Source organism: Thalia democratica, chromosome 6 (assembly GCF_965202585.1).
Source record: "Thalia democratica chromosome 6, ktThaDemo2.hap1.1, whole genome shotgun sequence".
NCBI classification, from domain to species: domain Eukaryota; kingdom Metazoa; phylum Chordata; class Thaliacea; order Salpida; family Salpidae; genus Thalia; species Thalia democratica.
Genome location: NC_139170.1, coordinates 11731587 through 11752688, shown reverse-complemented (window position 1 = coordinate 11752688; position 21102 = coordinate 11731587). Strand labels below are relative to the sequence as shown.

The window sequence follows — 21102 nt, the reverse complement described above, 5'->3', positions numbered from 1 at the left end:
GACTGTTATAAAACTATATAATATTTGTGATTATTAAGTCTAAAATAAGTAAAGTAAGCTAAATTACACAACAAAATATAATACAAACAAACAACTCACGTTAATGGGAAAGATAACTAATTCAAATTTCATTGTTGTTAACTAATGAAAAATACATTTGGTACAACTAATAATTACGTCACAATGTAAATGAGGTTATTTAAACTATTTAATTTGTATTGCAAAGAACATTAACTTAGTTTTTATGTAATCTATTTTGAACAAAAATAAAATATCAACCATTAGTTAGTGAATTAATAAAATTTGATAAAACTTAACGACGCTGAAGGCAATAAAAGTTACAGAAACTCAATGTAACACGTATATTATATATTGAATGTTTGTAATGATTGAATCAAAGTTATATAGAATTAGGAAGCAGATTTAGTTCAAATGTAAAAATCAAAAATGAAAAAATTAAACTTTAAGAAAAACCAAAACACAAAAAAAAAAATTGTTATTGGGCTTACAATGTACTGACCGATAATTAATTTACAGCGATATACATAAAATCATAATGACCTAAATTAAATATATATTGTATTTTATAATTAATAAAATAATTAATTTGTAAAGTAAGAGTCGGCTGTTTAATTTAAATATCCCATACAGATATTTTAAATATTTAATAAGTAAATTGTGTTATATATGAAAGTTAAAATGTAAAACAACAAGGTAGTCATATGCTAAGTATAAACCTGCAGTAAAAAACCTACTAGGTCTCTTTAAAATATATTTATATAAAGATAAGTTTATTGAAAATCTTTGGTGAAATAAACAATTTCTAATCTTATTTAAAAAAGTTTGTATCACAAAAATACTTCAAATAGCATAACATGATTTGAGAGTTAGTAAGCTCCTTAAGCTGTGTAACAAAGGCACTAAATTAGGGAGTTACCCATTTAAAGCTACAGTCTGCATCATGGAAACTCTAGAGGGGCTTTTCTCATTGACAATTTTTTAAGTTTTACTATTTAAGTAGATTTTGATGATTAAAATAATATTAAAAAATGTACAATACAATTTAATGTTTAATGTTTTTTTGATTTACATAATTATATCATTACACATAATTGTTACACAATTATTTTTGAAATATTTAGCTAATTTAAGATAAGTTGTATCAATCTGTAATGTTAAAAGTTTTATTGCTCTAAGTTTTATTTTGAAACCAAACAAGTTATTTTAGCATAACAAAATGTACAAGCTCTATAACATTACTATATTTAAGGAAAATTTTCAATTTGAATAAAGTCATTTTAAAGATAGATTTAGTATACTTTTAAAAATATTATTATTAATTTTTCTTTCATTTCAAATATATACTTTAGAGCAAGTTATTTTTTTGATCACATGCAACTACATATTTTTTTATTGAGCTTCAAAAAAGTGCTTTAATAATTAGTCCTAGCACATGGTGTACAACAAACTGGTTTGGTTATTAAGTTATACACCATTTAGATCCAGTTCAACATCATGTTCATGTACATAAACACATGTCAAACATAGTGTTTATGTAGGTAGTAACTATAAATGAACTTTATGGTTTAAAAACAAAGTTTGGGATAAAAACATAAACACTATACATAATTATACATGCTTTTTCCGCTTTTTTTCTAATGTGTGTTAATATTTTATTGACTCCGTAGATCTGTTCTTAAATTTATTTGAGAGCAGTGAAACGCCGTTAGTTGAAATAAAGTTTTAGCACAAGAACATCTGTGATATTTATTCCGATAAGCTTAGCTTATCAGGATCTCCAGGATTTAACGCCTTTTAACGTTACATCTTATATATATATATATATATCAGCTAAATATCTATAATCAACTTTTTTCTATAACTATGTTTGCTTTTCAAAATTCAAATTTTTACTTAGTATTAATTTTAAGTTTTTTTTTGACTTATATACTTATAGTTTTTTTCTAATATAAGGTTGTCTCAAGCTAATTTACACTAAAGCATTCTAGCTTTTTGTTTTTTAGGTTAGCTTTTTTGCTTCAAAGAGTAGCAACTTGATAATAGAGGTAGTAAAATAAAATTTAACTTTAACTTTTAACCTTGTGTGTGTAAAGTTAATATCCAGTAGATTAAAAAAAATCAATTTTCAAACCCAGTTTACTAAAAATAGAAAAGAAAATATTAGTCAAAAAAAGTTTATTCTAAAAAAAATGTTTTATTACACAATTTAAATTTTAGTATAGACTTACTGTAACAGTTTAGAGGAAATTGGTTAAAATTTGGAGGAGTAAACTAATTTTAGGATATTTTTTTAACTTTATGTTGTGGTCTTATAAGGCGTCTTTTTAACTGACCAATTTAGATTTTTTATAAATTAAAGGTTACTTTAATACTTTTATAAGGTTAAAAGTTTGTAAAAGCTAAGTTTAAACCAAGGTTTCTCAACCTTTTTTTTCTAAAGGGCCCCTTTGAATAAAAAAAAAAAGAAATGGCCCCCTCCAATAAGACTTCTCAAAAAACTACCCTAATAACATTTTCTTTTTGCTCTTCATCACAAACTCCAGAATATCTAGTGTAAGTTTCAAATATTAGTCTTATACCCTCCCATTTTACACCTTATGGCGCACTAACTTTCTAAAATGACCCACTTTGAGAAGCCCTGGTCTATTGTAAGTTCCAAGTCTACCCTTAAATATGCCTAAGACCTTTTTTTGCTCTTTATCAGGAACTCCAGAATATGTAGTGTAAACTTCAAATTATGGCCTTATGGCTCTCTTAACCCCCTTTACTAATAACACACCACCACCCTCTTTAGCCTCCTAAATTTATTTGAGAAACCCTGGTTTAAACTGTACATCAACTTGTAAAAAAAGGTTGACCCCCTTTTGTATATATTTTTTGAAACATTTTAATTTTTATATATATTTAGAAATTATGTTTGTATTGTCTGATAGAATTAAAGAAAAAATACTACATAATTTAAAGGAAATTGATGACTGCTAGTATCAAAACAAATTTAAGCATTTATGTTAAATTAATATAAATTAGTACATATATTAAACATTTTAAGAATTGTAATGTGTAATTTTTATTATATTAAAAAAGTGGTGGATTACATTATAAAATATATAAATACTCTTCGAATGAATGAAAAAAACTATTTTTTCATGAACAACTCTTTTTATTTAATCTTATTGAATCTACTTTCAAGCATTCTTTTGTGCATAAGAATTTTATTTTCTTGTTAAGGTTTTTACTATCCTTAACAAAGTTCCTCTATTTTTATTAAGATATATTTCAGATTTGAAAGTAATCAAAACTTAAAAAAAAATTAAAGGAAAACTTAGCTTTATATAGTTTGGTTCGAAATCTTTTTTCTGCTATTATTGCTGTAATTTGAACAATCAATTTTTTTTTTAAGTGAACTAACAATTTTGATATTTAATGCTCAAAATTTAAAAACTACTATTGATTTTTTTTGTATTTTCTATTGTATCAAAACTATTAATTACAGCAAATTATAATTGAGTCTTATACAAAAATTAAGTAAAAACTGAAAGTTTCTCTCTATAAAATTAATTTATAAGATATAGTCAGCATTTAAAAAAGTTTTTGATAAAAACCAATTAACCATTTTTAAATTAAATTTAACTTAAATCTTTTTAGTTTTTGCTTTTTAAGGGCATAGGTGGTCAAAACAATTTTTTAACAATTTGATCTTATTTATATAGTTTTTACTAAGCTACAAAATACTTTTTGCAGATTAAAAAAATCAAAATAATTTTTGAGATAAAGCCGGTCAAAGTTGGAGGCAACAATAGGTTCCTTATTAGAGGTGCAAACTAAAACGGCAAAAATAGACTATTTAAATAAAAATCTATCTTCCCCTACATTTTTTGAGATAACAACTTCGTCAAACTTTTAGGAAATGTTCCTTGCAACATTTAAATAATTCTGTTCCAAGGAATTTAAAAAAAACAAAAATAAAGATTTTATGTAAAATATAAACAAAAAATATTTTTTCTTGTCTTATTGTTATTAAGTTTTATCCTTTTTTTTAAATTTGTTCCCCCCCCCCTATGCCATTAAGGTATAAAGCTTTGAATTACAAGAATTATTGCTTAATTAATTTTAAAGCTTTTACAAGTTGAAGATAAAATGTTGTTAAAGAATTAAATAAACAATTTATTAATCAGGTAGTATTCAATAAATTTTTAAATTTAAACTTCTTAAGTAATTGAAGTTTATAGTAATTAATTGAAACAGTTTAAAGAAGATATATCAAAACTTATCAAAACTTGAAACTGAAGACATATTTTTAGTGAAGTAGTTTTATTTTATTGTTTTTACTTTGCACCTTTTAAAAGGAATGCTAAACTCATCAATTCAGATTTCTTTTGTCTCAAAAATTAATTTTATTTTTTAAACACTGAAATGTGTCTGATACCCATTTTCAAAATTGATTAAGGTGATACCATATGGCTAGAAAGGATACAGTGTTTATATTATTTTATAAAGTTGGGAGTTAATTTAAATATCAGAATCAATAAAAAGTATGTAAAACTTAACAGAAGTTTTAAAATATATTTAGATTATGTTTTTATAACAGTATATTAAAAGATTAAGGTTAAATTTTGCCATACTAATTTTAAGTTTAATAAAATATTAACAACCAACAGTTTATGTTTTGTTGTTTTGCTGTCTTGTTAAACTTAAGTGTATGCATATTGTTAGTTACCTAACAAGGCTTAATACAAATTTAATTTTAAAAAAGGGTAAAACTTATTTGTTTTGTAAATCATAAAGTGCTAAAAATATATTAAAATAAGGATATTCAGTATAAAAGATCATGTAAATTTTATTAGATTAATATATATTTAAGTTAAATAATATTTTGTACACCCTTTTATTATTAGTAACAGGTATGCCACACTTTCAGGCTACTCAGGATAACTCAAGTTAGTTTAAAATTTTCTGAAAAACGCTGGCTCAGGTTTGTTTGAGTTTTTGTTTTTCAAAATATCAGGCTAGTTAGATGTATTTCCTAAATTTCAGGCGTTTTTTATGATTAAAATATATTTTTTTAAAAATAGGATTTCTGTTAAGATATTTAATATTAATTTAGGTATTTTCAGATATGAAAGCTTGATTAAAACTATTTTCTACCATTTTTTTGTTCAACTTATTTCATTTAAAATTTTTATATACTCAGGCTATCTTTATGCAACTCAGGCTGGATTTTTTGACTCAAAAAGTTGCAACCTTGTTAGTAAGTAACAGTTTTTATAGCCATGACTATTTTTTTAATGTAATGTATTTTAATTTTTTTATTAAATGTTTGGAAATAAATAAAACACATATTTCACATATCTCTACTGTTTATTAAACGAGTAGATTCCAACATATATAAGGTTTAAAATTGCTTACAAAAACCAGGGTAGACTTTTGTTTGAAAGCTTAAAGTGTATAATATAAGATACTTTTTATAGAACAAAAAAATCATATATTAACTAATAAGAAATAACCAATTTTGTATAAAGTTTTTGATACAAAGCTTTTATGGGTAATTTTTCTGGAATTATAAAAACTATTAATAATCTATCCTTCTACTTTTATAAGCAATTTAAGTTACTTATCTGGACATGTTCCTTGTAATGTTTTTAACAAAATATAATAACAGTTTATATATAAAATGAAAAATTTGTAACCTTCAATAAAAAATATCTACTAAGAAAAGTAATAGTATAATTTATTTTAAAAGTTTAAAAGTATGTTCCTATAGAATTTTAAACTTTCATAAAGATAAGACTGAAAATAAAAAAGAATTTGAAAGTTTTAGGTTATGAACTAAAATGCTTTGTCAAAAATATAAACAAAAACAGCTTGATATCTAGTAGTATTTCTTTCATAACTTAAAGCTACAAAAGTTTTATTCAGAAACACATACTTTATTCATATAAATACTTGTTTTTATTTTTTTTTAAATGGAATTTTCAAGTTGTGCTTTCTAATTTTATGCGTAACTCAGTGTCTTGGGATTAGCTAATTTTGCAAACAGTTTTTAGAAAAATCAATAGTGTTCTATTTTAAAAAATGATTTTTATTTGTTCAAGAAAATACAATTTTTTTTAACTTAAATAAAGTTTTAGACAACTTTTTAATCAAGTATAGAAAATTTCAAACTTTTTAAAGTAAACGGGTTTCTCATTGTATACTTTTAGAAATCTTTGTATAATGAAAATCATTTGAAACAAGAACAATAAGGGTAATACTAGTCTAGATACAATAATAGATGTACAAAGCTCTTTATAGTCTCCGTAAATACAACAAACATAGCTATACTCAAAATTGTATGAGTTTACAACCATTTTTAAAACCTAAATACCTTGAACTTGTAAGCTAAAAATTCAAGTTGAAATATTAGTCTTTATAAAGTATTATGTAGCATCAGCTAAGTAATGTGACATTTAAAACTTCACACCTCAAATGCCACTTTTTACCAATAACTTTTTCATCCTTCTTCTACCACAAAAGTGTAACAGTTTGATTGATTTTTTTATGTTGTTTTTATTGTATATATGTTATGTTTGTATTTAAGAATTAGAAATTCATTAAAAATGTTGTTAAAATATTTTATAATTAATATTTTATTACTTGAAATTAAATATTGTTTAAGCAAATTTATTTAAATATTAATACTTAAATTAACTATATTGTTATATAGTTATATTGTTATAGTGAGTTTTCAATAATTAGAGCAATGTACAACAATTATTTTTCCAGTCGAAATTTTTGTATCCTCTGAGTTTCATAACTCGAAGTTTGAGAATAAACATTTTAATATATTTCTTAGATTCAAATTAACAATATTTTATTTATTAAACAGAGTTTTAATTAAACAATTGTACGTTTTTGGTAGTTGAAAATCAGTTTAATATTTAGTAATATTTCTTATTGCTTAAAATGAAATAACTTTGCAGAAAACTTAATATAAGTAATGAATGCACACATAAGTGGTTGTGATCAATAAATCAATATGGATAATGCAAGATGCTTGCAAAAATTTGGCACTATCTTAACAGAGCCCCATTTTTACTAAATTAAAATTTAAACGGATGCTTCTGTGACATAAAAACTGGTTATTACTGCTGCGTATGAAAATAGTGTTTAGTCTGTCTATCAAGTTTCTTAGACATATATTTGTAGTTTTCAAAATTCAAGTCTTAACTTCTAAAAGTTAGTGTTTAAAAAACTAATTCTGTATTCTAAAATAGCATAATTTAAGAAAAATTTGTTTTAAATATAAAAGTTGTTTTAAATGTAAAAAAATGTTTGTTTGTGAAGTTTTCTAATAAAAGATCTGAACAAAACAAGCTTGTTGAAGTATTATAGCCACAATTTATAAAGTATCAAGTAGAATGTATTATATATATTTATAAATAACTTTTTAATATATGTTCTTCTCTCTGAAGAATAATATTTTTAGACTCTTTTGAATTTTGTTTCAACTTAATACAGAGAAGTGTCGTTACTTTAAACTATTTGTCTGTATTTAATTTTTTCTACTAAAAAGAACAATTAAGAATATTTTTATAAATTACTCTAGTAATTAATTGTGTGAATTTCTTTAATTTTTGACCACTTTGCTAGCTTAACTTTTGAAAAAAGATCATCATAGTATATAGTTAATATTTCTACTTAATCAAACAGAAAAATTGTCTAAATTGTATACATATGAAACTACTGTCTATTTAAAACTAAGTTGGACCATTTCATAAGGATTTTTATCACATAAAAAGCAAGCATAATTATAATATACATTATATAAGTATATAATGTAATTCAGTTTGCATTTGACAGCAGTATCTTGGTAATTACACTTTTGTTTTTGCGTTTCATTCCAGCTGCACTCTTTGACGCACATTATGTGCAGTCATTTGTGCGCGGAAATTCGCCCTTTTTGTGGTGCACTTTTCAAACTTTAAATGTCTCACCGCCGCAAACTTGCTTTCTTTTTTTGCTTGCTCTAATTTCCACAGCTTCCATGCGATTAGCGCAATTCTTTGATGTTGATCAACTTGTGTTTTGTTGGCAATTTGTATTGTTTTTTTGTAGCTTGTTTGTGAGTGATAAAAAGTACATTGATTTTCTCTGAATTTAAAATATTTAGTTTTTATGCAGTGTTTTATATAGGAATAATATAGCTGTTGAAATTATTATGATGCATACTTGTACAATTGTCTTAAGTTTTTGAAATTAAGTTGTTTAATTACACTATTAAGTAGTTTTATTCGTTTGAATCTCTTACAGTTTAAATGTTCATATTTTGAAATACTGTAGTTAAATAGCTGTATAAAACATTTTGAGTCTAATTTAATAAAATATATTTTTATTTTTAATAATACATTAATTTTTAGTTAAGTGAAGATTTAACGTGATAAAAAAAGTTATAGTTAGTTTTACAAATTTTGGAATTGATTATACAGCTAACCTTCAAGCTCTCACTTTTTAATTGATAATATAATTAGTTGCTTAATGTATTTATAACCTTTGGCTGTGTTATTTGTTTGTTAAGTTGTAAACATCTTAGAGTTTTTTTCTTTTTTACATGATCTTTAGTAAAACTTATGTTCAATTTCTTGCAAAAAAATAAATTTTTATTGAGGTTCCCATTGCTTTCAAAAAGTTGTATAGTACAATATAAGTTCACATTTTTTTCTTATTTAGTCAAGGTTTCTTATTTTTAAGTTTAACAAATCTTGTGTTACTTCTACAGAAATACTTGAACTTGAATTGATGCATTTTAGTTTTAATTTGACTACTTATTTTAGTTTGATTGACATTTTAATGTTAAACAAATGTTGTTCAAAATATAGCAATATTTAGATAGTCGGTATAACTTTGAATTTTAATTTTGAACTCATCACAAATAACTTTGATAAAACGTAAATTGTACTATATTGCTGTTTTAAGTATGAGTTTACTTTCAATTTTAAATATTTTAAAAATTTCAATCAAATCTTAACTTTGAATTTTGATTTATTTCAATTCCTCAAATGAGCTCATCACAAGTAACTTTAATAGAACATGTCTTGTATTATTTTGCAGTTTTTGATATAATCTTACTTTAATTTTAAATATTTTTTAAGTTCTGCACTGATCGAAGTATTTTGTTTGTGAACATAATGAAAAAAAATTAAATATTAGTCAATTAAACTCAAAGCAACATAGTTTTCAAAAAAAATAAATTAACTTATATACCAAAGTTGATATTTTATTCTGTGAAAATATTAAGTATTTATTAGATTAGGCTAAAAAACAATTTTTTTTAGATTAGCTTCAAGTTAAATGCTTTTTAAATTATTCCAAGACTGAAAAAAGAAGGACTTTCGTATTACTCTTATTTTTCTTCTATTTAACATATATTTTTTTCAATAGTTTGTACAAAATAACATACATAAGATGCTCGAAACTCTCACAAGCAACTACTGAGCTTTGTGCCCGAGGAATTCCAAGATACGCCGCGCAGTACAAAAAGGGAAATTTAAAATAAATCCTATTGTGTATAGAATTACGTTTATTTATAGATTGCCTCACCTAAACTTAATTATTCCCCAGTCATGCTCGAGTGCTTCTACTTATTGGAGCTTCAGGCATATTTTATTGTACGCAGTTTTGAAGTTGGTATTATTTAGGCTCAAAGTTTTTTGTCAGTCCCTAAGACTGTTTGATTTTTGCTACACAGTTTTTTTTCTAGATCTAATAAAGTTAGCGGAGGTTTGAAAAAAATTGTTTGCATGGCTGTTTGTTATATTTATATGAAAGTCGTTTGTTAGCAGCAAAACTCATGTGACTTTGAAGAAAACAAGTTTTTGTTAATTTTAATTTTTTAAATAGTTCCTTTTGAAAACTTGTGTAACTTTATACAAAGTGATGTTTAAACTGTTAACTAAATTTAATTCTTATACCTAAAACAATAATTAATACTTGCAGCATAGAGTTAGCTATAAAACATTAATTGTTGTTGTAGTATGTTAAAAAAAATATTGTTAAAGTTCGTGTTTATTGCAAATTGCGTTTTGTGTAGCAATGATTTATTAGTTAACAAAAGCATACACAAAATAACTACAACTGTAAAGCAATATAATGATAATTTTTAATCAAAACTTTTTCTTTTTTTTCAAACACTGTTATTTTAGTTTGATATACTTTAAAGCAAATATTAAGCACCTTTAAAAAACCGTTGAAGATAATTTAAAAGTATATAACTCTTTCACAATTTTAAAAGTAATATTTTTGTAATGTTTTTCTACAGGTTTATATAACGTTTATTGGTAATATGTATTTAAAAGTAAATAATGATTATAAAAATAAATGTTTATCAAAAAAACTATTAGTAACAGTATTTAACAAAATTTAAAGGACTTGTTTTTTATAACTTAGATTATTTCACAGAGTTAAATAAATAGTACATTGTTGCGTCATAATGCTCGCTCAGAACGGCCACCCTCCCCTCCGCAGACTCACACAACAGAGAATTCCCCCTCATCAGAAAGGAATCGCCCCAAATGAAAAAATAATCACCACTAGCAAGGACGAGTTTGCTCAACAACCAAATGTCGAAAAAAAGGTTTGTGGGTTTTGTCTAAGACAAAAAACTTGTGTATGTAATAAAAGTAAAGTACACTTGTCTGTGGTTTAAGTACGCATGTTGAAAACCCAGGTGAAAGTGTGTAGCCGTAGACAAACATTTGCTTTAAAGTCATGTTAAACAGGCCTAGTTATCACTAAATGTGTTTAATCAACAGTTTACAACATAAAAAAAATTATTAAAAGTTGTTAACAAAGGTTATTATTTTAGCAAGTGATGGGTATAATTGTTTTGCAAACTGTTTACAAAAAGAGTAGATGGACATTAAACTAAAACTATAAAAAATCTAATTAATTTTTATGAACATTTATTGAAATTGAGTTACTACTTCTACCACAATAATTTAACAATAAAATTATTACTTAATATATATTTTCTTATATTTGTAAAAAAGCAGTTTTTTATATATTAATATCAGCATTGGTTAGTCAAGTATCAAAATAAATATTCGAAATAAAATGTGTTCAAAAATTGTGTAGTGTGATTGTAGTAACAAGTATTAAACTATTTAGTTAAACTACATTGACAGAAGGATCAATAATATAATATATACTATTTCTATATAAAAGTTAGTTTTTTAAACTTTACTTGAATTTAAGAGTGTGTAACACTTTGCATCTAAATGTAAACTTTAACCAATTAAATATTTTTCAACAATATTTGATTATTCGTACATGTAAGAACAATTGTACAGTTAATTTATGTTCATTTTAATGTTTATTATATAAGTCTTGTAAATATATGTTTCTGAACTTTAATCACTTTAGTTGTTTCATAAACTGTTAAGTTTTTTTCTTCTAGATAGTTGGTTTTGATTATAAACAGTCGGTAAACTAACTAGTATAAAAAGTATATAAAATAGTTCAAAAAGTTAATTAAATCCTTTTCACTATAAAACTAGTTTGTTACAAAATCTATCACATTAAAAAATATTCAGTAACTTTTGTTAAAATTATCTTTAAGTGTTTTGCTTCATACTATACTTTGCTCATAAAATTTTGAATTATAGTTGATTATTATTCAAAACTTGACTTTATCTATATTATGCTCTGCTTTAGCTGTTGATATTTTAAAATTATTCAAATGCTTTTGGTATGTAAAATAATTAGTTTTATAACAAAAGTTTAAACTTATAATTGACTAAAAAGCTTTCCTTTTTAATTTTTTTTTTCAAATTTAATTAATTAAGTTTCTTATTTTTTTTGTAGATTCATAAAAACATTTAAAAATCAAGTTCTTTAATTAGTTCTCAATTTTTTTACACAATCATGTTCAAGTTCATTTTAAGCTTAGGAAATGATTACTATGTAGTTAGAAATTACTAATACTACTACTACTACTACGATTTCGTGTAAATAAATTCATATTTTAACTTCCATAATAAATAGTTTTAAAGCTAAATACAAAATTATTAGTCTTTCAAGCACAGTTCACTATTGTTTTATAAACTAATGAATTTTATCATTTTAGATTATTTTAAAACCATTATTCAACTTAAAAGTTATTTAATTTAATTAAAGTATACTATACGTCAATATCTGAAATTTATACTACTTATTTTTTGTGCAAAAAGTATATAACCCTAGCAATATATTTTGTAAACTCTTACTCTAAACTAAATACTTAAATTCACAAGTTTAAGTTCCTGATATTATCAGTTAAATTTAAACATAAGTTTTTTGTATTATATCAGAAAACTGCTTTTATTATAGAAGCTAAGTTGTGTATCAAAGGATGCAGCTAAAATACATAATTGTTCTTTTGTGCAAAACACTGAACATTTGTGTTATTTACCAACAACAGGACATATTTGTGTGCTGTTATTGCGTCATAACGCCTGCTCTTTTTTTACAGTAGATAACTATACACACATTTGTATATAGTTTTACATTTTTATTTGTGTAACAGTTAATGATTATTTTGCTTTAACCTATGTAATTATGACATTTTCGCTAGTTTTTATTACGTATGTTAACCGACTTATTCTTTAAACTAGCAACGTATTAATAAACTACCCTATTAATTTTATACAGCCATATACCAGTTTTGAGTAAGTTGAAACATGGGGTTTGAAAAACATCCGTTTGAGCTTGGCATTGGTTTTTGTATACATGCTAACTAAACATCTGATCAAAAGAATATAAATTTTATAGACTTTGTGTAAACTATAGCCGTTATGTTTTTAAAAATCAGCCAACTTAAATCTTTCAGCTACAAATGTTTTTACTTCTCCAAGTAAGTATTGATTTTAGCTTATAGGCTTATAATTTTGCACTGGGTGTACACGGACTTTAAACGTGTTTTATTCCACAAAAACTTGTTTAATACTTTTATATTATGGAGCTTGTTGGAAGCCAGCCAATTTAAATAACGTTTGCTAAACATGTTGCACTTTAGCCATAATGAATTATTGATTATCGAGGAAGGCAAACACTTAATAGGCGGCTTTCACCAATAATCCCTAATGGTGCTTGGAAATTACACGTAAGTCTCAAGTGATCAATTATTGAGGTTTTTTTCTACTGCATATTGCATCTTATCTGAGCAGTTTTTGGTATTAGAAATATGATATTTTATTTTTTCACTTAAGTAAGAGACTCAATCTCTGTAATATAAGTTTCATAATTTACTATTTTCTGAGTGCTATATTAGACATTAAATAATAAACTACAGTGCAATTTTAAATTGATTACTTCTATAAATCTATATTTCCATCTGATCACCCAGAATCATAAGCTTAAGAATTTACATTTAAAAACTTTTATACATTAAAAAAGTACAATTTTATCAAATACTTATAAAATGAAGCATTGATCATACTCACATTTTGTACCTATTATTTATAAATAAATTATAGAACTGAAATTTATTTTTTTGATCATATAATACCTATCAACTGTTAAAACGTTTTTTTAAATTTCGATCATTTCTGTTTGTTCTTGCACTTTTTGTACAAACATAACACTATAAATAACTTTTACGTTTACATAAGCTGTACATTAAACAATATCTCCCTTATTGCTGTTATATTATACCTACTTTAAATTTGTATATAGCTCTCTTTATTTAGCTTTCTCTTTGAAGAGCTTTTAGTTTGATTAGTTGATGCGTATGTTTGTACAAACATTTCTTTACTTAAAATTCTGTTTGATGCCTATTGAAAATATACATAATAAAGTTTTATTTTAACATAACACTGACATTTTTATACTCTTTATACCATTTTGAAAAACAAAATTATTATCTATTTTACAAGTTTTAATATTTTTTTAATTAAAAAAAAGTTATGATTGTTTAAACTTTTATACATATTAAACATTGATTTTCATAGACGTTAAGTAAAGAAACCTTACATTTATTTATCTGTAGCTATATTTTCTCGTTTTTTCATTTCAGATTTTGAGAACAATTTTTTACATGTTCAAATAGCACTAAATTAAAAAAATATAGTAGCAAAATTTTCAGAAGTTATTTTTGAACTCTTTTAAATGCAAGCTGTTCTAGTCATCATAAAATAAAAGCGGAGCTAAGTTTGGTAGATGTGGTTGGTGTTAATGTTGGACGATTAATTAAAAATATCTCTTTTAAGATCATTGTCAAAAAGCTCTCATTTTTCTTTTAGAAAATGTTATCTTATTATTTGCAATTTTAAGTTGTTAGTATGATTATACCGTCCTTTCATTTTTAAAACTTACTTAAAAGTAAATGTTCTTTATTTTGATTTGTATATTTTTAATGATTAAAGATTTATTATTTTAGCAGTTTACTTAGTAAAGTTTTGTTAGAAAATAATAATATCAAGATTAAGATTTTGATCATTTATAAGGTGTAAATTGAATTATGTTCAAGTTTACTTTGTTTCTTAGCTTCAAAAATGCTGTTTTAATAATGACTAAAGTTTAAAATAATTTTCATGCATTTTGCAAAACTATTATATAGCAAACATGTTGAAAAACACATGGTATATATGTTTCATTAATTGCTTCTTCCAAATCAAAAGTACTTGTTTATTACTTCAAGGTTTGCAAGTATGTTTTGCTTCATAAGAAGCAAAACATACTTGCATCAATTTACGATTACATTTTTTGATATTAACTTAGTTAATTTTTTTGTGTTTGCTGATAGCCATTGAAAATGTAGTGAAATTTTTGTTATCATTAGTTAGGTTTTTTGTGAATTTAGTTGATTTTAGTAAAGTAATGAAAGTTTAAGGTTGATTAAAGCAAGAAAACTTCTACAATTTTTAACCAATGTTTATGTTATATAAAATAAAGTTTTTGTTTGGATTTAAGTTTGAACTTTGGTCACGTTTTATTATTATTGTTTTTTTACTGTTGGTTGTTTGTTTAAACGTCAGATAAACAAATTCAATCAAACAATACGTACAACACATATAAAACATCATATTAATTTAAAATAAAGAAACAATTATTTAGTCACAATGGTATAAACAAATAGTATTAACTAATAAACGAAAATATTGAGTTTTGCAATGAAGCTTACCTTGTTTGCTTCAGTTTTAGCAAGTTTTAATTGAGACAAACAAGTATTACCTAATTATTTCCAAAAAAACAACAACAACGATTTTTTTATACTTGCGTCAGAGCCTTTGTTTTTGAACTGGCTCCACAACTTTTGTTTTTTCCAAACTGTTTGTTAAAATTCCAATAAAGCCTGTTATTGAATTAAACAATGTACTTTGCTCGCTTATTGATTTTGCCATGTGTATTTCGTTTGTGGGCGGGCGGAAAAGTTTTACATACGAATTCTTTTGCTTTAACATTTAATTCCAAGCTCAGTATTAACTGTATGCTCTTTTAGTCTTGCGCAAGTTGAAGCGTCCTTCCAACCAATCAACTTCCCCTTCCAGCTTTAAAGCTGTTTTCTTGTTTTGTGCATTTTATTGATTTTCAGCTGCAACCTTGTTCCCGTGAATAGCGATTTCGTTTCAAGGTAAAAGGAAACGCTTTGAAATTCGTTTAGGTTCGATTAGCTTTTGATTTTGGCCACGGTTGCGAATTAGCTATAAAGTATTTCGATTATAGTATTTTTTTGCCTTTATTTTATAAGTTAAAAAAAATTAGAATTTCAATTGTTTATTGCTCTAGTTCTCGAACTTTATTTCAATTACCTATAATGTACTTAAATGTATAAAGTACTTTCTATAAGTGTAAATAATTTTATGAAATTTAGTTAATTAGTAAGAAGAAGGTAACTTACAGTGGGCTGGCATGCAGTAATTGACGTTTTAGACGACAAAAAAACTAACATACAGTTATACATTAATAAATAGAACTTAGTCTCTTTCACAACTGTTTTTGTTCCTTTCCGGTTTGACTCATTCAGAACTTTTGTAAGTTTAAATGCGGCCAACTTCACATTACTTTACTTTACAACAATGCGGCGTATAAATTACAACAAAACATTTTGTTTAAAACTTACCTAAAATACATATGAATTATAAGTCAAAATTAAAGCTTGCAACAACTACTCAAAAATACCTGAAATACTTATATGTATCTATTTTCTTACCTTTTTTATCCTAAGTGGTATTGTTCTTGCCATTGAAGAGCAGCGTAAGTAAATAGAAAAATATATAAATTTGATACTCTTTTAGTTTCTAAATCTTTTTTTTGAAGTCTCAGGCATGTTTTAGTGCAACTTTAAGGAATACTGAGAATCATATAATTCAAAAACCCACAAGGAAACCCCATACATTTTTTAAGTCTAGATCATATATAACAGAGAAGTTACAAAAAAAATTTCAGAAGTTTGAATGTATAAATTTTTTTAAAGGTTTTTGTAAGCAATATTTTAAAGAATATTTATGCTAAAAAAAGTAATAAAAAAAAATTTGTTTAACTTTGTTTTTTTAAACAAGTAATAATATACCAAACTTAGAAAAAAGGATAAAATGATTAGTTATAATTACCTATTTCAGGTATTTTTTTGTACTTTTTGATAGAAATTATGAAGAATTTAAGTAGTTTTTAATTTGAAAATAGCATGAACTTGTTGCGTTTGAATTTACTAACTTCTAAACTACTTAAAGTAAAAAGAAACTAAGCCAGTTTTGAAAACAAGAAGTATAGTTCTTTACAATTATTTATTTGAATTCATTTTATACTGACCAAAATTATTTTTTTGTAGTCAGTTGAAACTCGATCTTCTTTTTCAGCCCACTGTGTGACATAATTTTCAAATAAAAAATGCAGGTGTATCGTATGCTGTATTACACTTGTTTTTATTCAATTAACATTGAGTTTAGTTTTGTTTTGAATGAACGAGTTATTTCATGCTCTCAAAATTAATACTACTTCGATATACTATAGTAAAAAGTATGTCAGTTGTAAAAAGTTCAAGTTGGTGTATTTTTTTTTAAGTCTTTTCTAACCTTATCTATTTTTATCTTTTAGCAATTTATGCTGTTTCATCGAACAATTACAAAATACTTGTTTGATTTAAAATATTATTTTTAAAAAGAACAATAAAAAGTATTTGCGGAACGAGTTTGAAAAGATTATTGCTAAACTATTTATGTTCAAAATTTGAATTTGTATCGATTTCTAGCTTCTTGTCATTGTTTAAAAGTTAAGCAAAAAAAAAATAAATTGTAGAACTTTGAAATTTTTGGTTACATAAAGCAAGTTTTTTCAAGAAATTTGTATGTGTTTGTAAACTTTTAGTATCGATGCTTATAACGTAGAAAAATATATTTGCTTAACAGTATATTCTATGCTCTAAATCTTTCTATAAAATAATTTACAAAAATTTAACTAACATTTAAACTTACTGACTAATTTAAACTACTTAAATTAAAAAAAAACTTTTTAGCTAAGCTAAACAAAAGTTAGTTATTACCTTATCACTATTTTGTATACAAAAGTTTATTTACTATTTATACAATTAAAATAACTTCTAATATTTTTTACCCTTTTAAAGGCTACAATAGTTAAATAAATTAATTTTATTTGTCTGAAAATATATGTTTTGAGTTTTTTTTTACTATAAAGATGGACGTAATAATACGTATAACTAATTTTAATCAAACAAAAATCTTGAAAATGACAATTAAAACATTGTTTCTTTTTTAGTACAAATAACAACTGTATAGATTAAAACTGTTAACTTAATAAATTTAGTATTTGTACTTTCATAAAAGTGTAGTTATTTGAAAAATTACGGATTACATTATAAAAATTTAATATTTTAACTTGTTGCACTGCCTTTTTGTTCAAATTTAATAAATTTCCCCCTTAATTGCTGGTGCATATATTAAAAAATAAGATTAAACTTGGCACACTAGCGTTATTGCTGTCACGGCAAAGCCTATTATGTAAAGCTGCCGTTGGCTTATTGAAAACTTTGTTATTAATTCGCACCACAAACCTTCTATAAATAGCTGCTTTATTGGCAAGTGATGCTCCTGTGCATAGATGATGGCTTTGATTCTGTTTTTTGTTGTGTTGAAAAGAAGAACTTCTTTTTTCGCGCCAAAAAGTTTGTTTTGTTGAAAGCGCATAAGGAAATGTAAATAAATAGCCAAGGAATATTGTTTTTTTTTTGAATTTAATAAATCATTTTTAATAAACCACATTTTTAGGCATTATTGTCATTTAATTTTTTTTACCTCCAATAGTTAAAAACACTTAAAATCATATGTTTAAAACGTTTAGGGAGCCTTTAGGATCTACTTGACAAAAATTGATTAAGTTAAAACTAGTACTGAGTCTAAACATAAATGTTGACATTTTGGTACTAAGTACTCATTTTTTAATAAAAGATTGTCTTGTTAATAGGTAAATAATATATACATAAGTAGTAGTAATTAAATAATAAATACTAAACATTGCAAAAAACAATATCTCAAAAATTCTAATTAAATTGAAGAATTTCTATTTGAATAGAAATAATTGAAATGTAATTGTGTTTATATCTTTGTAACCAAGCTGAGAACTTTAATTCTTTAACTTAAATCCAAAAGCACACAATTTAAATACTATAAAAAGTTTTAAGTATCTTTTGAAAATATCACACTGTAATTCAATAAAAATGTAAAAAGATGCTTAGCTGCCTTTTAGATCAGTTATTTTAGTTTTCAAAGTATGTACAGAAATCTTCTTGAAGTTAAAATAAATATAAAATTCTAGGAGCTGTTCTATATAAACAAGAGTTCTTTGAAGTAAGTTACTTGTACCTAATTACTTAAACTTAAGTTGAGAAATCTAATTTTCACACTTAAAACCAAAAGTATCCAATTTAAATCTTTTTTAAAACTTAAAATGTGTTCAGAAAATATCACATAGTATATCAATAAAGTTGTAAACAGATGCTAAGCTATGAACTTAGTTATTTTTGCTCATATTTTAAAAATAGGTATAAAAATATACTTAAAAAAACAAGAAATATGAAATGCTCACACCATAGTTTTAATACTTCAAAGATTTTCATGCTACCAAAAAAACTACTGAAATAAAGTAATGAAAATAAATAAAATATTTAAATTCTTTATACATAAAGAATAAATTTTAATTATAATATTTTATAATAACAAAATTTAATTCTTTGTCAATTTTTTCTTTATTGTTTTTGTTCAATTAATTAAGTACTCCCACACAAAAAGAAACTTTATAGAGCTTCATATATATTAATTTTATTTAACTAATAATTCTCATAAGTATCAGACGAACAAGCTTGATTTTGTTTTTTATTTTTACTAAGTTTTTTTAAATTTTCTTACGTTTATTGTAAGTGTATCAGTTATATTAGTGACTTATTAGTGTTATGAAGCTGTTGTTTTAATTTTAAGTTTTAATGTTTTTAGTTTTATATACTTTAAATAAAGCTATAAGCTTGTTTTTCAATCTTTAATTCTTTAAGCTGCAGTTCATTTATTAGTTTTGGAATTAAAAATTGTTATTGTAAAGCTTTTATTTATTTTTTTTACCATTTAGAAACAAATCAAAAGTCTATTTTTTGTTATTTAGTGTTTTCCACAGCTTAAAAGCAATTTAATAATTATATAAATTAACACGCCCTAAAAACAAACTTCAACTCAAAAGTTTAAAATCATCTAGATAACATATAACAGTAGTTCAAGTTTTGTTTAGCATGAATTTTCTTTCTTTATCTAAACTGTATCATAATTTTATTCATATTACACTCATTTATTTAAAAGCATCACTTAGTATTTACACATAAGATTAAAGTAGAATTTATTCACTTTCCTGAGCCTTGAGCGAGCTTAAATACTAAAAAAGTGTACGAGTTTTGCGGAACACTCAAAATGCTAAATGGTATCTCTTTAAAGGTAAATCGTGTGTTTTTCTGCAACGCCTCTTAAAATACTAATGTTGGTGTTATTTGATTATTCGTAGTCAAATTTTTTCACGTTTTGCTTCTGGCAATTTATTTTATCCATAAATTTCAGTTTGTTTGGTTAATTAATAATAAGTTAATAAATAAATCTTAAATAGCATTTCCTTAAAGATTTTATTAGTTAAACAAAGATTTTATGTAGTTACTAAAAAAACATAAGAAAAAACTTTCTATTGTTTAAATTTGAAATTGATTAAAAGATTTTAACATTAAGACATGTAATTTTTTAAGCCTTATTACGCATAAAAAAGTTGAAAATTGTTTTAAAATATAGTTTTACAATGTTAAAGCAAGATATATGTCTAGTTGTGATATGTTTTTGTATAGACTTTTATTAGTCATATTGTATACTTAAAGTTCAGTTGTATAATTTGTTTTTATATTGGTCTTTTTTATCAAACTAGTTATTACTTTATTCAGTTTGATAGCCGGTAATTTAACTGTGTATAGCTTAAAACACTTAAAAAAAAACAGTTTAATTCAAATAGACATAAATGTTTATAGAAATATTAGTTTTGATTAATTAGCCAAGTTCAAAAGCGACAGTATTTGTCATACAAGTTGTCCATTAACGTAATAAAGCAAATAGCTTTGAAGTTCGATTCAACTTTTCTATTTGTAGAAAACTTAAAGCTTTATAAATAGTCTCAACTTCAACAAAAGTTAAAAAGTTTGCACTCCTTTGTATAAATAGAAAGTTTGTGTGAATATTACAAAAAAATTTGACTTGGTTCTAAAAATAAACGAGTACATAAAGTTTAAAAGCTGGTGAGAAGTTTAAAACGTCAACATTGGTAAAGTTCAATGTGTAATAGCTGTTATAGAAAGTATATGACAAATTTTATAGTTTTACTTTCTTTTGTAAATTAGAAGTTTTTATGTTGCTATACGTAGTTAATTAATTTTTTTTTTTTTAATATTTAATAAAAAAAAAGCTAGAAGATGTTCGATGTTTTAGTTAGTTCATTGTTGTATTAATGCAAAGCTTTATTTGTTTTTTTGAAAAACCATTTTAATAATTGGTGTTTAATTTTATTAATAAAAACAACTAATTTTGACTTGAAGTTATTTTT

At 24.2% G+C, this 21102-nt stretch overlaps 1 protein-coding gene across 2 annotated transcripts in view; it reads left to right on the top strand.

Moving 5' to 3' along the window:
- Positions 1-10459: 10459 nt before the first annotated feature.
- Positions 10460-21102, top strand: part of LOC145837840 (diacylglycerol kinase theta-like) — a 41117-nt gene continuing 30474 nt past the window's right edge. For both annotated transcript variants that reach the window (XM_082945294.1, XM_082945293.1), the window contains exon 1: positions 10460-10630. In XM_082945294.1, the coding sequence (XP_082801420.1) occupies positions 10487-10630 (144 nt within the window). In that variant the 5' untranslated portion in view covers positions 10460-10486. The remainder of the gene's footprint in view (positions 10631-21102) is intronic.